Genomic DNA, 17,965 nt, shown 5'->3' with positions numbered 1-17,965 from the left:
GCTTCGGGGGAGCGCTGCGCAGAGCGGTGCGAGAGTGGGTGTCGCGTGTGCTCACGCCGTGTGATACAGGTGCGCGATCCTAACGTGAGTGGTCAGTGTTGAGTGAGTGCCGCGCAGAGCTGTGTGTGGGTGTGCGCGTACGTAAATTAACCATGCCGGCTACGCGGACCCGCGGTGGAGGGGAATCCTCGGGCGACGGCTCCCACACCACGGGTGAGGAACCTAGCAGCGGGGGGGCGATTGATGATGCTAGCCCGGCCGTTAGCATTATCGAGGGAGGGATCTCGGGGGCTAGCGACCCCCACAGAATCAATAAAAACTTAAAGTACAAAATATGTAAAGAGAGATGCAATTTAAATATTACACCGAGACAGAAAGGGAAATATGAATCTGAGAACAAACTAAAATGATAGAAATCAAATTGACTGCTAAGAAAAGTGAGCTTAGGCAGGACATATTGTGATATGGGATAATGAACACGACTGGTGACGGAATGACAGCCCAAAGAGGGAATGCCCAAGAGTGCGAGCACCATGGAGGTGGTGAGATCAGTCCATGTGCAGGCCGATGGATATTCTGGCATCACAAGGCCATTAAGAATGGTGATGTAGTGAGGCCTTCATCCAACTGAATTGAAAATGGCTGTTGATAATGAATGTGCCAATAGTGTCACAATAGTCCTCGATAGTATCACATTCCATTTATTTCAATCGAAATTAGGCCGTAAAAATGTATCAACGTCAGTCATCGCAGAAGCATCCTTATACTGTACTTGATTGTCAAGGCTTTAGTTTTCATAAACCATTACGTACATTTGCATGCGGTTAAATGTTAATTTAATTTGGCACATTAGCTCTTAAGTCAGCGAACAACCTTGAAAAGTGTCCATCCTGCACTGAAGAACACGAAGAAAGCTCGTAAATTTGTGTATATCATGGTGCAGGCAGTAAAGCAGGTGGTGGGATTGTGGAAGGTCTGGGCTGGTAGTGCTCTCAGTCAGGTCGAAGGGCAGGCCTTTATGGTCCTCCCCATGTTCTTCATCTGTCTGTATGAGACTCAGCATCTGCAGCCATACAATTCACGTACATTTTTGTTAAATTACAATGACATTTTTTTATCGTGAACAATTTCACATTTTTTTTATATGCGCGTGTATTATTTCAAATTGGCAAGAGAGCGAAAACATCTTGTTTACGATCTTTTGAAAAAAATTCTCATTACAGCAGAAAGTTTATCGACAGTGAGAATGGGTGACCAAATATACTCTTGCATCTAAAAATATGTTGAGCACCAATTACAGTTGCTGCAAGGTATCTTCCACATTGGAAGATATTCAAAAATAGCAACAGGGTAATCGAATGTAAGGTAAATTCCATCGTGGGTCATCGGTGCAGAGCCAAATTCGGGGACAGAGATGGGGTTTTGTTTTGAATTTAAAGGATGCTTATGTTATATAGAACCATGGTTCTGAACGTGTGGCCCGTAAGGTTGTGGGAAGTGGTTCCCACAACTGTGTCAGGTATTTTTCACGAAGCACTCTTATTGGATGGTGATTTGCGATCGTGTTATGATTGTGGCCTGCAAGTCCAGCGAGTTTAGAAACAACTGGTATCGATGTTATATGGTGTTAGAAGATTGAATAAAATTGAAACTTAATTACTGTGACTCGCACAATTTTACATACAGTATTTTTAAACCATGTCCTCCAAAATTCCATACTGTATGGTAAAAATATCTAAATCTCATGAGCGAAAACATACAAAACTATAGGCAAATGTGTTTAAAATACCATACTTCATTACAGTCGAACACTAACCAAATGCTCCATGCAGTATTGTGATAAATGAGATGTAAAAACCCTTTGTCTGTATCATGCAAATATTTGCGTGAGATAGTGAAATGTGTATAGTAGTGCGCGTGTATTACAATTGGTGGAGTGTGGCAAAAAGCACCCTTGAGATGCCGGCAGTGAGGCTCTCTGTGCTACCCACCACATCTCCACACAGCCTATAACAACACCTTTTATGCACGGCAGTTGGCCATCCAATTCGTCGTCTACGATCAACCCCGCTCAACTTCCTGTGGATGGGGATAGGGAGAGAGACAGCCTACAAAGGAGGCAATGAAGTATGTAAGGGGAAGGCTGAGGATTGTTCGGGGCGTTCAGACAGAGGATGGGAGATGGGGAGGCAAACAGCGAGGAAGCTGGCTGACAGCTCTGGGGAAGGTTGTGTGGTGCACAGAGATGGGTTACTCACCGGCGATAAAGACCGTGTACAAGTCAGCTCAGAGTGTTCCATGGCCAACGTAAGTGTTTACATGTACATGTGATGTACATAGTTAAAGCTATAGACAGTTATTAATCCGCTAGTTTAGGCTGCTAAATGTAATTTGAAATGTAAAATTCTTCTTCATAAACAAGCTAACGTGTTCCACGTGAGCGAGTCAAATGACTCTTCTTCAGTCACGAGTTTATGAGCGGTTAGCATCTCTTGTCACCTGACCAATACATCATCACCCTGGGTCAACATTACAAAAGCATCATTTGTACCGGACTGTTATAAAGTTTGCAAAATACTAAAAGAAAAAATACCTTTTGAGTGCATTGAAACCATGATTCTTAGATATTTCTTTAAGACGCATTATACATTAGGCTTCGCCAACGTATCCATTTTATCATTAAAGAAAGGGCGGTCAGAAACGAATTTGTTACATTCTATTCTATTTCGGATTTACACAGCGTCCTTTCCGAAGCCTTCTGTTAAAACATATGATTTTAAACATTTGGTGGCGGGTTTTTAACGACATATTTACACGATCTAACCCCAATAACCTCTATTATGGACAATATTTTATATAGCATGCCCATAATTTGAATGTATCGTGTAAACATATGCAATCATTCTAAAACTCTCAAAATAATCGTGACCTACAAGTGTGTACGTCACAAACATGCACACAACCAAGCCACATCAATTTTAATAACATGCTAAACCATATATTTTATTGAAGCGTTTTGACTTGTCCCAAACTTCTTTATGTAAATGATGCTCTGTAATACGAATGTTGTCAAGTGACAGCAGCTAATGCTGCGGAAATGACGTATGCAGTGATGAGATGTATCGTGCAGATGTTGGGTAAACGAAGGTAGCCTTCATGCAGCCCGCCTATTTAAGTGCCTTATCACACAACTAATACCATCACTTCGACCGTGCCATACGCAAGAAGAATGCAGATATTGAAAGGATGCTACTTGGGAATATCTTTACGGATGTGCTGTAATATCACTCAAGAGGTGACAAAGCCCAGTATGTGTCCCCTTTAAATGCATACCGTTCTCGTCTCTCCCAACTAAAACTGAAGCTGGGAATCATGATTCTGTGGGGGCCGACGTCCGCCCCACCACCCTCGCTGGGCAGGTGGGGCACAACGTTCGCCCCCTCCACTCCCTCCTCCACTGCATCGATCATCTCCCGCCGGGCCCCAGCCGATCGAGTGATCGGCCCTCCCGCGCTAGCGTCCTCTCGGAGAGACATGGCTGAACTACTGGCTTACCGCCATACAGAGTTAGCCCTCACTCACTCGTACACACCACCCCCTAAGGCTAACGCAGCAGCGAGCATGCGCGTGCGCCCCTGCAGGCGATTACACCCTACCACGCATCCACACCACCGCTAACGCTAAAGCGGCTGCGCGAACGTGCGCACGCGTGCGGGCAGTTATATTCTAAACCGCGCCCACACTACAGCTGACGCTAAGCGGCTGCGCGAACACGCGCGCGCCTGTGGGCGGTTATATTCTAACCCGCGTACACACATAACACGCGCACACACAGCTAAGGCTCGCGCAGCGGCGCGAACACGTGCGCGCCTGCAGGCGATTATATCAACGAGCGCTCGTGCTGCGGCTCTGCCCTCACTCTCGCCACGCGTTCGCCCACGCAGCCGCTCCACACACAAATCACAGACACTGCACCGATGCTCTGTGCTAACGTTTATTCACGGCACAAACCCTGCACTGCCCGGAGGGAATATTCTGCGAGTAGAGCCTCATCTACTGCTATCCGAGTCCCCAAACACACACACGCCCTATCACGTACCTCGTAGCTGTACTCACGGCGTCGCATGGACGCTGTGAGAGTCAGAGGGAGGATGACGAATAAACCTTTCCTATCACTGCCTTGTAGCAGCACTGGCTGGCATCACACGGATGCTGCGAGCAGCTCGAGGAGGCAGGACGGCAGTGGGGGCGGTCTTGGCGACCAAGCTGTTGAACATGAGATCTCTCTTGAACCGTTTTTGGCTCCCCTTTTTATGCCCCTTGACTTTGAAAATCGAGGGTTACGTCATCCTGCTCAGCCAATCGTGCGCCTACCTGTGATTTTCAAGCGTTTTTCTTGCCTTACATGGAGTGTTGCGACAGTTACGTTTCGATCTATTATCTGTGCACCCATACTCATTAATTCCTGACTCAGCCTGTTTAATCTGGAAGGGCGTCTGGCTGGCGAATACACACCTGGCTAGTGTGTACTTAGTCTGTGGCGCTGGGATCCCCTGACCTCATCGTCTGCACTGCTTGCTTAATATTTCACCCTAGCCCCCTCTCCGATGTCGTGCATGACTCATTGCGGCTGGCCCGATGAACCTTTGTGAACCCATACAATTTTAAGCCAATTTAGTGGCACCGCAATGTGGCTTTCCCTGTGAGCGTCGGCCCAATCTCCTGGCACCAGGAAACCGTGGGACTTCCCACCTAGGGGCCCTTCGGATGAAAACCTGTTGTGCCAGGTGATCCCCCGCCGGGACAGTACGTGTGTGTGCTGCGTGTGTGCGTGGTGTGTGTGCTGCGTGGTGTGTGTGCTGCGTGTGTGCGTGCTGTGTGTGTGCGTGCTGCGTGTGTGCGTGCTGCGTGTGTGCGTGCTGCGTGTGTGTGTGTGCTGCGTGTGTGTGTGCGTGGTGTGTGTGTGTGCTCAGGGTGGGGGGCAGGGGGGAGTCGCGGCGCTTGCGGAGTTGCTTCGCGGCCATGGCACATTTAATATACAATGCACTGTTATTGACAAACTGGTGAAGGATATTATCTAACTGTGTCTAACATTTTTATCATGTTTTTACTTGTTTACCCTGAAAATGTGAGTCTCATGACTCCTGTTCAAGAGCGTACTGCATCATTCATAGACGATTGCTATGTATATTCCAAATTATATATTTGGTAATTTTCACATTTGGTAAATTTTGACCTTGACACCATGGCCTACTCTTGCGAATGACATCACAGGATCTGGAATATTCATTGTAAAGCAGGTGGTGCATTTTTACAGTTAATACACCCGCTGTAATTACCAGGATGGCCGCTAGATTTGAACATTGAATCACTTGCAACTATCGGTGAATGCACTATTGCTAAACCACGTCACCCCTGTGACTATGGAGTGATGTGGTCAATAGAAAAGTGATAACATCGCAACACATTACTACAATACTTATCACATGTGAAAATAACACGTAGGTTTTGCAGGCAATATTGTGATTCATAAGAGTTTTATTTTGTTAGGGCATGTGTAATGGGTTCAATTGAGGTGCACACTTGAACTTGGAGGCAACACGTTTCATTAACTAATATCACGGTAACTCTTAACGTGAGCAGAATAACGACCTAGGGTGGTAACCACCGCTCCTATACTAACTATATACACTTGGGGGAAAGGTGACTATTACACGCTGGATGGGACAACTACTAAATCGGACTAGGAGAGCCAACACGCTGCCTGGTCCACGTGCGCGAAGACCGGAGACCGAAGACCCACGAAGACGGAGGTTTCTTCCCAGAGATGAACAACCACAATCCCCACCAGGAACTCGTCTTTTATCCACTGCGGGGTGGTCAGTCCCCGCCCTTGGCCACGCCCCTTTTCCAGATCCTTCCCGGTGGTTCAGGACCCACATCACGTGTTCCTCTGACTTCCTCCCTGGTCCTTGTTACCACCTCATCCGGTCACGTGCCCCCCCTTGGGTTCACCCAGGCTGTCATGAACTCACCCGACCTCTTCCCTGGTATGCTCACTCAGGTGCCAGTGAGATGCTCCGCACATACAGTACCACTCACACTGTCGCTATACTATAGTGCCATTATCTATGACACTACACATATAACGATTTAACCAAATTTGTCGACACAACCAAATTAAATTTTCACAAGCATTTAATGCGCCATCTATTATTGATTCAGCTCACTGGTAATTTGAAGAACAATTCAAACATGTTTATTATTTCAGGTTTCTTCTGCATTGCCAGAAGTCCACGTGTGTATAAAACACCTTATGACTAGCGTCAGTTGCATTGATATAACACATGTATACTGTAGTCATTGTTGGGGATTATTTTTTAAATAATGCATAACCTGGAAAAAATAACTTTTTTGGGTAACCTCAGTATTATGCTATAATGTTTTCCTTTTTCTTGAAGTTACTTGTTACGAGTAATTTTAATATCAAATGAGATGCCCAAATGGAGAAGCGGAAATACACAGGCAAATACGTGTGAATGCACACACATACACACAGATCGAAGATGCACACCTTGATCTATCCACTTTTGGTTAAAAACCTCCCTATAAGCCGGTCATCTTTCATGGTCTCGTGATGCAAGTCCATCCAGCTTCTGTCTTTGAACATCTTAACACCTGTAAAATTAGCAGAAAGGGTAAAAGCTTTTATTTTTTTATCAGGTTGCTTGGTATTTATATTCCTGCGATTCCCTGATCCGTGTCGCACTGGATCGTGCTTAGAAGGTAAGCAGAGTTAGATTGATGACCCTAAGATTCACTACACACTTACTGTGGTTTATTATTATCCTGGAACTCTGGATTGCTGTTATCCTAGGGCTCACTGGTCACTGATACTCTGGATGACTGTCACACTGGAAAGTTGATACTGGTAGGAACCTCCTGGTTACACCAGCCCACAGGAGATTATTGTGTCTGTCCGTCGTGCAGGGAGGGGCTGGGTGCGGAGGGAGGGGCTGGGTGGGGAGTGGAGGGTGGGGCTGGGTGGGGAGGGGCTTGTAACCCCGTGGTGCCCTTATAAAACTCAACGTTTAACCTACTCACGCCGGCTTGTGCCCGCCCTCACAGTCGGGCATATTTGCGGAATACACCACGCTGCCGTTGAACCTGGCCATTGATTGAGCAACCCAACGTTCCTACCAGCTCCCTCCGCAAGAATGTGTTTTAGACTGGGCATTCTAAGGCTCAATGATCAGTCCTCTGTTACACCTGTATCTATAATACACAAAACGCTATTTCCCTGTGTCTCTGTGTGTCTCCCTGTGTCTATATGGGTCTCCCTGTGTGTCTCCGTGTCTCACTCACTTTTCTTCTGTCTCTGTTTCGGTGTATCTCATATTGTCTCTGCCTCACTTTGTGTTTCTGTGTCTCACTGTCCTCTGTCTCACTCTGTCCCTGTGTCTATCTCTCACAGTTTCTTTCCCTGGGTTTCTGTCTCATTTGTTCCACGTGTTTGTTTGCCTTCATCCAGCAGTGTAAACATTCTAAATAAAGGAAAAAGCACCACTCTGATGTACATAAAAAAAATATTATCTCCTAATACCTAAATCCCTCCCCCTCTCTAGGTTTAAGCAAAATAGAGATAAAATACTCCCACAGTGTCTGATAAACGGAGTAATAATAACCAATCAAGTCAAAACTTTTGGATGCATTCAGAAAAGAGTTTATTGGTTTACATGTGTCATGTGGACAGGTCAAAATAACATTTGGGGAAAAAGTATTGACCATATTAGTGCTGGCTTAAGCGAGTGACACAGATCACATCTAGATGTCCTTGAGCACTTCCTGTGCCCCGTCACTCTCCTTCCAGTGGGGTGGCCAGGAGGCCTGCACGCTGGGACGCTCCTTCACCAGGCTGTAGTAGGCACTCAGGTGAGGGTACTTGTCAACAGACAACCTAAACGTGCGTACACACAGATACACGTTAGTGTGTGTGATAATGGTAAGAGTGCATCACCGATATTCAATATGCCGGTAGCCTTGCTTGCGCACAGCACAGCTGGCGGTAGGGCCTCCACTACAGGGAGACCTAACTATTCCACACGAGTCAGATGTCTTCGGAAGAGGTGGGAGTACCCACACTTTATCCCACCAAACATGACTGTCGATCAACTGTGATGAACCCCATTCTACTACTGGCTGGACAGAGATTTAAGAAACGTGCTCATTGTTGCACTTGTTGCATCGAGAGATGGAACCAGTGATCTCTGGATTTCAAATACAGTTTGCTAACCATTACATCGCAATATTCTTTTCACAATTTTACAAAAACCATGGCCCAGAAATGTAAAAGTTAAAGCCTTATAAACTGGCTCATCAACTCTTCAGTCATCAAAATATGCAATGCTTCAATTTTTCTTGGTTCTGGTAAACATGGATTAGGATTGTAATTGCAACTTGACGTATTTTCTCATTGTGTTATTTGTAGTGTAAATACCCATGATGTGTATCTAGTGTAACCACTCACACAGACTCACCCAAATCTGAAGCAGAATGCCAGGTTAGGGAAGAAGACGACATCAGCCAAGGTGAAGTTCTTCCCAGCGATGTAGGATCCGGAGCCCAACTGTAAGTTACATCAGCAATGAGGTTTATCGAAAAGGGCTGCTCCAATAATTCCCAAATAAGGATTTAAGGAATCTGTGGTCATTCATATTTTGGTTTTTTTAACCTTAACTTTGTTATCAGTGTCTGTCTAGTAAGTTGCAGGAGGCTCGGACGACGTCGTTGGAGGCACACGTATTTATTAACACCAACGTATTTACAGAGCCGGGGATACACAACACTTGAAGGGGTATCGGCCCCTTCACCCGTCTAACAGGGAGGCCCCACGTCTACCCCGGCTAGCCTGCTCCCAGGTCCTCCACTACAGAGCTAAGGGAGGCTATCTATCCCAGCCCTGGTCAAGCTGGGATTCCCGGCACCCTGAGTCTCCAGACCGGCTCTTATAAGAACATCAGTCTGGGCTCTCGGGGCCACGCCACCGGCTTTCCCTGGTCGGTCCTGACAAGGACAGCGAGCCAGGGGAGTTCCGGGGCCTACTCTAGCTGGTCTTCACTCTTCGCTGGTTAAAGCTAACACTCGACCTCGAGCCCTCCGGCTCACCACCTTTTATAGCAATCGGCCCCCCCCCCGGGGGGGGCCATGGGGGATGCAGGTGCGGACGTCGGTGTGAGCACCTTCTCTGTGTACGGCCATAACCACGCCCCTTGTGTTTGTTACCCATTCGTGCCAATACACATTTACAAATACACCTCTACATCACCCCCCTTGTACAGCCCGCAGCCGTCCCCGGCTGCAACAAAGTCCCAACAAAACGCCTCCCCCCCCGAATTCACGTGTGCCTCGCATAACAGTAACAACAACAACAACAGGAACCAGCAACCAACAGAGGAAAAAAAATAAAAAAACCCCCGTCCCGACGCACCCCCCCCCGAATAAATACCCCATCCCACAAACACACAACATATGTACAAGCGCCCAGGACGTCCCCCCGCAAGGTCCCCACCAGCGGCCGGTCTCACAAAAGTCTGCGCGTTTTGGCGCGCGTTCTTGCAGCGGGGCCGTCACAAAGTGCAGCCCCGGTCGGACCAGCGGTGGGTGTCAACAGTTCGGGTGCGGGAGCATCCGGTATGTCCAATGAGCGACCCCCGACCCCCCCGGGTGGGGTCGCAGGACTCGGGCGCGTCAATCCCGGTGCACCCCATCGGACGCGCACACATTGTAGCCGCAAGACCTGTATGACCTCCACTGGCCCCCGCCACGGCCGTACCACGCCTTGTCCCCCGGTTTCCATTGGAGCACATGCGCCCGACCCAGCCTAAGCCTCTCATTCGCCCTCTGGCGAAGTTCCAAATTCTGTATGGCCGCCTCCCGCGCCTCTGTCAATTTATCAATGTTAAATTTGACGTGGTCGGACAATTTAGAGTTTGCATGCAGCGTCGAGAGCTTTAGCTGAGTTGCAACAGGCGGGTTAGCCTCGCGGCCATACATGAGGAAGAAAGACGAAAATCCGGTGGCCGCATGAGGAGCCGTTCTGTAGGCTGCCAAAACCCCCGCAATGTGAAGGTCCCAATCGGTCTGGGATTCAGAAACCTGTTGGGACAGCATGGACGTGATAGTCCGATGCAGCCGCTCCACCATCCCGTCAGTTTGCGGGTGATATGGGGAGGTTCGAATTTTTTCCGTACCCAGGAGGTCGCACACTTCGCGGAAGAGTTTCCCTGAAATCTTTTTACCCTGGTCAGTCAGCAGCCGCTCCGGAGCACCCTTGTCGAGGACGTAGCCCTGGACAAAGGCCTCCGCGATGGCTGCTGCCGACTGGTTAGCTAGGGGCCAGACCATAGGCCATCTCGTGAAATATTCAACCCCTGTCAATAAGTACCTATTTCCCCTAGGTGTAGTGGGAAATGGCCCGAGAATATCCAGTGCAACGAGCTCGTTAATCCGGGAAACCTTTATGGACTGCAGCGGAGGGTTGGACCCCCTCGCCGGTGGATTCCGCTGCGCGCATTGCGTGCATGACCCCAAGAGATCGCCCACGTCCCTTGCCATGCCCGGCAAGGAAAAATCGAGTTGGCGCATGGCAAGGGTCTTGTGAGTCCCCAGGTGAAGGAGCCGCTCATGCGCAGCCCACACCACTCTACCCCTCAATGCGGAAGGCACCACCAGCCGGTGGCGGCGGGATCTCCCGTCCCAGTGCATTAAAAGCCCCTGGAACAACCCCCACGAGTCAACTCTTTCCGCCCCCTGACCAGCCCCCCCAATGCGATGACGCAAAGCGAGGAGGGAGGTGTCCTCCATTTGGAGGCGTCCCCACTCCGCCACGGACAACCCCAGCAAGGAATCCCTCCCTTCTTGCTCGATAGGACCTAAAGTCGAAGGCGCATCGGCGGTGGCCGCAAGGACCGAATCAGCGATCACATTCGGAGGTCTACAATGCCCCGAACCCAAAAAGCAAGCGCACTCGGAGGTGGGCGGCAACCGCGACAGAGCGTCACCGTTCGTGTGGCGGATGCCCTTACGATATGTGGTGACAAAATCGAAATCTTGGAGAATCTCCAACCATCGAGACAACTGTCCCGATGGTTGTTGAATCCGCAAGGCATACTGCAGCACCGCATGATCAGTACGGACGGAGAAACGTCGACCATACAGATATGGGCGGTACTGCTGAATGAAATAAACGATCGCCAATAGTTCACGACGGGTAACGCAGTACCGTTGTTCCGCCGGAGACAACACCCGACTCCCGTAAGCCACCACATGCTCTACGCCCCCAATGAGCTGCGAAAGCACGCCCCCAATGCCCGTGTTGCTTGCGTCTGTATCGAGCAAGAAGGGTTGTGAAAAATCTGGGTAACTCAATGGCGGAGCCCCCACCAGGGCATCCCGGAGGGAGCGAAAAGCAGCCTCCTCCTCCGGTCCCCAATGAAACTTGACTCCCTTGGACGTCAAGGCATGCAAGGGTTTCGCGATTGTAGCAAAGTCAGCTACAAACCGTCGGTAATATGACGCGAACCCAATGAAACTCCTGACCTCTCCCACCGAGGTGGGAGTCGGCCAGGAGCTGACACATTTTGTTTTGGCTGGATCCGTGGCAATCCCCGAGCGTCCGACAATGTGACCCAAATACCGCACCGATTCGCGGAGCAAATGACACTTCTGCGGTTTGAATTTTAAATTGGCAGCCCGCATTTTGAGGAAAACAGCACGCAACCTCTGGAGGTGGTCATCGAATGTTTTACTAAAGACGATGAAATCATCTAAGTAAATTAAACACGAATCCCATTGCAACCCCGCCAAGACCAATTCCATTAACCGCTGAAAAGTTGCCGGCGCAGAATGTAGCCCCATCGGCAAGCGGTTAAATTGAAAAAGGCCGTGCGGCATACGGAAAGCAGTCTTAGGTTTAGATTCCTCGTCCAGAGGGAGCTGCCAGAATCCAGAAAGCAAATCCAACGTGGAAAAGAACCGTGCCCCCGCTAGGGCATCAAGCGATTCATCCATCCGAGGAAGCGGGTATGCGTCGGCTACGGAAATTTTGTTCAAGCGACGAAAATCGACGCAAAACTGCAGCGAGCCGTCGTGTTTCTTCACCAAAACGATCGGCGCCCCACAAGGGCTGGTGGAAGGGGATATAATATCCGCGGCTAGCATGTCGTCTACGGCCGATTTGACATGCTCCTTTCGGCGGGACTCAACCGAAAAGGATGTTGGCGGATTGGCGCGCTGTCACCCGTGTCAATATGGTGTCGCAGCAATTTAGTACAACCAATATCAAATTTGTGTTGACTAAAAACGTCGGAAAACTCGCGCAGGAGAACTCGAAGGCTCTTACGCTGTGAGTCGGACAGGTCCACTGATCCCGCGCAAAGCGCATCCAGCCATCCTTCATCACAGCCCGAATGCGGTCGCGACGGAGGATCGGTGCTCACCTGACCCACGACCGGTTCCTCACAGGGCGCCGGCGTTGCATGCGCAAGCACGGTCCCTTGAGGAACGATGGCCGTTCGCGATCCCACATTAAGGACCGCAATGAATGGGTCCCCGTCCCCTTTCACCATGGTCTGAGCCGCTATTAAATCAGGTCCATTGACCACGGCTCTAGATGGTCCCAACAGGACCCCCCGATCCGCAACTCCCTTAGCAAACGGCCGACGCAACCTAAGAGGCACAAGCATCTGAGCTCCCGGTGGTACGCGTACAGTCCTCGCCACGAGCGCCTGCACCATCGCGAATGCCCGACGCTCAGTAGCGGGGGAGGACAAAAACATTATACGTCGGCCCGACGGGAGTTCGATGCAACCCTGGTCGATCAATATACGGATAGGCATTTTAGCCAAGAAGTCTGTCCCCAACAGGCACGGAACCGCCAGCGAGGAGGAGACCAATACCGGCCCGGATAATTTGATGTCCCCAATACAAATTTGCGCGCGGATCTGCCGAATTATGCCCAGCGAGCCCCCGTTAGCAGCATAGCATGGAACCACCATGGGGAGCAAAGGACGGCTTTGAACGGGAAGGATGTTATAAATCAAATCAGATATAATAGTCGCCGATGCTCCCGTGTCAATCAAAACCCGCACCTCAACCCCATCAATGTGACCGACCATGACCGACGACCCCGCCGATGCGGCAACAACACGATGGGCGAGCTCCGACCACCCCGGTTGGAGTGGCCGCCGCATTTCGGAACACACCAATGCAACACCTGGCGATTTGCGACCCCTGTTTGTTTCAGTGAGTGAGTGTGTGACAGGTGTGTGCGTAGGCCAAACATGTGAGGTGCCACGACTCGCCGTATTCTGCTGCTGGAGCTTGGGTAGAGGCGGCGCAGCGTCCGGACGAGGCGTCGCTCCGCGCCGTCGAGGAGCCTGGCATCCTGAAGCCACGTGGCCCTGAAGGCCACAGTTGTAGCAGCGTGTGAGCGCCACAGACGGCCTGGGCTGCTCCTGGCGGCTCGGTCCATTCCGAGCCTGTGGTCCCGCAGATCTCCACTCCCCCGGCCGCTCCACCGCGCAGACCTCCTCCGATGGGAGGGTGGTAGCCGCCATGGCATGGCCGGTCACCCCCTTGCTGGCCTTGCGACGCAGGGACCGCAAGCTCGTGTGGATGTGGCGCGCAACCAGCAAGGAAGACATCTCTGTGTCGTCTTGTGCCAAGACGGCAACGTCCAACTCGTCCGCCAGCAGCAACAGCTATTCCGCCACCATGGCGTCCACTCCCTCCTCGTCCATCCGCGGAAAAGCTGCCTTCGCCAGGGCCAGGAGAGCCGTTCGGAAAGCCAGAGGCGATTCCTTGGCGCCCCGATGGCGATCGTGGAACAGCTGCCTGCAGTCCGAAGACGGGCCGTAGACAGCAGACAGAAGCTGTAGCGCCAACTGCAGTGTGGCGCGCTTTTCCTTTGGCGCCGAGGTGAGGGTAGCCAGGGCGTCATTGTCGAGCATCGCCGGCAGCGCGCGTAGTGCTTCGTTGTCCGTCCAATTCGCCATCTCCTGATGAACGAGGAACCGTCTCTTGAAGCCACCCCAGTCCCCGTCCTCGCCCACGAACTCTTTGAGAGGCGGTAGTCGCTGCTGTAATGCGACGTCCGTGGTCGTGAATCGCGCCCCGTCGTTCCCGGCACTCGGTACAGTGTGGGCGGGCCGAGCGTATGGCATCGCCGGTCGCTCCGTTGGCGATGCGCTGGCCGGTGTTGATGACGTTGCGGCTTCTGCTTGGCACTCGGCGGTCACCTGACACAGGCCGGCCCCGCCCTCTGCTCCCACTGTAGCGATGGCGGGAAATTTGACTGCGAGCCGCGTCGAGGTGGCGGAAAACGGCGCTGAGTGTCGGCCGCCGTCGCCCCGTGCAGCTTCTCCAGCCCCCAGCCGCGTGATCTCTTCCAACGTGGCGGCCGCCGCGTAGAGCAGCTCCGCCAGGCGGGAGTGAGCCAGCCGAAGTCCCTCGGCCGACGCTCCCCACCCTTCCTGTCGTTGCGGCGCGAGTGTACTCGGCCCCGGCTGCTCGGATCCGACTTCGGCCATCTCTGGTGCCGAGTCGGCCGAGGTATCCTCCATCTCCAGCTCCCTGGTACGAGTCGTCCCTCGTGTGTCCATCGTTGAACGATCACTTCTGACACCAGATGTAGTAAGTTGCAGGAGGCTCGGACGACGTCGTTGGAGGCACACGTATTTATTAACACCAACGTATTTACAGAGCCGGGGATACACAACACTTGAAGGGGTATCGGCCCCTTCACCCGTCTAACAGGGAGGCCCCACGTCTACCCCGGCTAGCCTGCTCCCAGGTCCTCCACTACAGAGCTAAGGGAGGCTATCTATCCCAGCCCTGGTCAAGCTGGGATTCCCGGCACCCTGAGTCTCCAGACCGGCTCTTATAAGAACATCAGTCTGGGCTCTCGGGGCCACGCCACCGACTTTCCCTGGTCGGTCCTGACAAGGACAGCGAGCCAGGGGAGTTCCGGGGCCTACTCTAGCTGGTCTTCACTCTTCGCTGGTTAAAGCTAAAACTCGACCTCGAGCCCTCCGGCTCACCACCTTTTATAGCAATCGCCCCCCCCCCCCCCCGGGGGGGGGCCGTGGGGGATGCAGGTGCGGACGTCGGTGTGAGAACCTTCTCTGTGTACGGCCATAACCACGCCCCCTGTGTTTGTTACCCATTCGTGCCAATACACCTTTACAAATACACCTCTACATCTGTGATACCTCTCCTAAAGAGGAATCTAAGTATTAGTCAGCAACGAGTCCAGTAAAAAAAAACTGAAAATAAATAGGAGATGTTTATATTCTAACAATTTTACAGCTGGCAACAAAACAAATATTAATTACTAGCGGGAAGTACCCAGCGTTGCCCGGGGGAAAAATACATTTAAAAACTTGCAAGTAACAAGCTATTGTGAAAGCCCGGCGTTCCGTTTGTCTATCCATTTGTCCGTCAACAAAATTATAAGAGGCTTGAAGAAGTTCTGAATCAAAAAGTGGCAGGAAAATAGTTGATTTAAAAGGTTTCCGAAAATTGTCGACCTCCACCCTCCCCCTCAAAAATATATTTACCCCCCCCCGTAGGCATAAATACCTACACACCCTACATACAATAGAGTAGTGTCTCGTAACTCGATAGTAGTATCTGCCTCTACAGTAGTATCTACTGACTCTATAGTAGTAACTACTAACTCTATAGCAGTATCTACTGACTATCGTAGTATCTGCTCTAGTAGTATCTACCGACTTTATAGTAGTATCAACCTACTCTATAGTAGTAAATACTGACTCGACAGTAGTATCTAATGACTATAGTAGTATCTACTGAATCTATAATATACTGTATATTGACTCTATAGTAGTATCCACTCACTACATTAGTAACTACTAACTCTATAGCAGTAGCTACTAACTCTATAGTAGTATCCGCAGACTCTATAGTAGTGTAGTGACATAGAACGGTCACTACTGTGTCGGCCCGTACGAGGGCTGGGGGCCCCAAGAGGGTGCCTGGGGGGTCACGTGGTGGAGGGATCCGGACCTTCCCAGAGGTGGGGGAAGGGGGGCGTGGCCTGGGAAGGGAGGCGTGGCCTGGACAGAGCCAGCCACGCCTGGGCGGAGCCAGCCACGCCAAAGCAGATATAAGCGTGGTGTGAACGCAGAGCGAGGCTGTTGTACTGTACTCCAAAGAGAAGACATCATCGGTCGTCAAGTCCCGAGTCGTCGTCCTGGGCCAGGCAGGCCGTTGCCTGCCTGGTCCAGTCTGTGTCGCGTTCCAGAGTGTTAGTGAGTTGAGGAAGGTGGTCACCACCTCATGTACAGTGTTATATTACTTACCGTTGATAAATAGTGTTGCCTCCAAGCTGCGTGTGTGTGCACCTAATGCGAACCCACTACATTTGGCGTCAGAAGTTGTGGAAAAATAAATATTGCTAGGTGTTATCCTAGGGAAGTAAAATGGGCGCACGAAAACCAAATATAAAACTCACCTGGACGCCTTCGTACAACGGGGACGGTGTGACGACCATCCTTCGGACAGCCCCGGGGATGGCAGCCCCGGTGACAGAGAGAGAGAGATGGCGCTGCACGCGAAGCGGCGGGACTGGCATCGCACTGCTGCTTCGCCGCCATCGGGAACGGAGCGACGGACCCGCGGGGAGAGGACACCATCGTCGCTGCGGGGGCTGGCAGGGGAGGCCCGGGCATGCGGGCCACGCGGTGGGCCCGCCATTTCGGCGGCTGGTCGGGACGCGGTTCCCGCCAAAACGCCGCTCACGCCAACTCGGCGGCTGGTCGGGGCGCGGTTCCCGCCAAAACGCCGCTCCCGGCAACTCGGCGGCTGGTCGGGGCGCGGTTCCCGCCAAAACGCCGCTCCCGCCAACTCGAGGGCTGGTCGGGGCGCGGTTCCCGCCAAAACGCCGCTCCTGCTGCCAAAATGCTGCTCCCGCCGACATCAACGCCTGCAGAGGGGGAGTTCCAGTCTTCTGCTCGAGCGCGAGAGGTGGATGGGTTCGCAAGAGCAGGCCGTATTCACCATGAAAGATTCTTCGGGCCGTCCCAGTGCTCCACCTTACCGCCCTCCGCTATTCAAAGTCGCCAGGCGAGTCGTGACATGACAAGCACCCTGCCCCAAGAAAAATAATAATAACTTCACCCATCTTGCGTGTGCCGGGTTGCGATCGCGTGTGTTTTTTTTAACTCGCTGGTTTGCGGAGCGTGTTCGTCCGGTCGTGTGCGTGATAAATTGACGCGGCTTCCATGCGGGTGTCTGCTTGTAGCAGTGTTGTTAAGTACGGCGTCGAGATCGGTATCTTCTGGGTGTAGTTAATGATTAATTCGTTGTTTGGTGTCCCGAGCTCCGTTGATATCCTGTAGGTTGCCGTGTTAATGACTCGTGTTGTTACATCGTTGTGTTGCGAAATCGCCATTGTTATTGTGTATACTGTATGGAGTTTCGCTCGTGATTGTCATGTGTAACTGTAAGAAACTTTCATCGTCATTGTTGCCAAGGTACAGACCGTATGGAGCTTTGCTTGGAATTGTTAACAGTGTATGGACTGTTGGGTACTTGCTTGTGATTATTTACTATGTACGGATTGTCTGGAGTATTGATTGTGTGTGTTGCCATGTGGGGACTGGATGGAGCATTGCGCCAAATGATTGACTCTACGAACTTCGTATACTGCATATACTGTATTAATCAACTCGGCGATTCTTGGGGTTTGTGTATAGTTTTTTTGCTCTCAAAATTCAAATGCCCTGAGTCCCATGGTTAATGTTGAAGGGGATTTTGAAATGACAGCTTCGGTTTGTTTCAAACTCACTGGTTGGTTCCTGTCCGTTGTTGCACAGATGATGTCTTTTGTGCGGGAATGCCCCTTGTGTTCTACATGGATCGGGGGTGCGTTTCCGTTAATTGC

General features: G+C 51.2%; 1 protein-coding gene and 1 long non-coding RNA gene across 2 annotated transcripts in view; both read right to left on the bottom strand.

Annotated features, from left to right (window-relative positions):
- Positions 1-685: 685 nt before the first annotated feature.
- Positions 686-4,233, bottom strand: LOC144720180 (uncharacterized). Its single transcript, XR_013585720.1, has 3 exons — positions 4,100-4,233; positions 2,020-2,108; positions 686-1,063 (listed from the first exon to the last, which is right to left on the bottom strand). It is a non-coding gene; the product is annotated as an uncharacterized LOC144720180 (long non-coding RNA).
- A 3,467-nt stretch (positions 4,234-7,700) lies between these two features.
- The window catches only part of LOC144720179 (glutathione S-transferase A-like), a 29,479-nt gene continuing 19,214 nt past the window's right edge, over positions 7,701-17,965 (bottom strand). Inside the window, exons 5-6 of the mRNA XM_078596678.1 lie at positions 8,538-8,626; positions 7,701-7,957 (exon numbers count right to left, since the gene is read on the bottom strand). Of these exons, the coding sequence (XP_078452804.1) occupies positions 7,825-7,957; positions 8,538-8,626 (222 nt within the window). The 3' untranslated portion in view covers positions 7,701-7,824. The remainder of the gene's footprint in view (positions 7,958-8,537; positions 8,627-17,965) is intronic.

This window comes from Lampetra planeri, chromosome 8 (assembly GCF_965212315.1).
Source record: "Lampetra planeri chromosome 8, kcLamPlan1.2.h2, whole genome shotgun sequence".
Classification (NCBI taxonomy): domain Eukaryota; kingdom Metazoa; phylum Chordata; class Hyperoartia; order Petromyzontiformes; family Petromyzontidae; genus Lampetra; species Lampetra planeri.
This window is presented reverse-complemented; position numbering and strand designations above follow the sequence as displayed.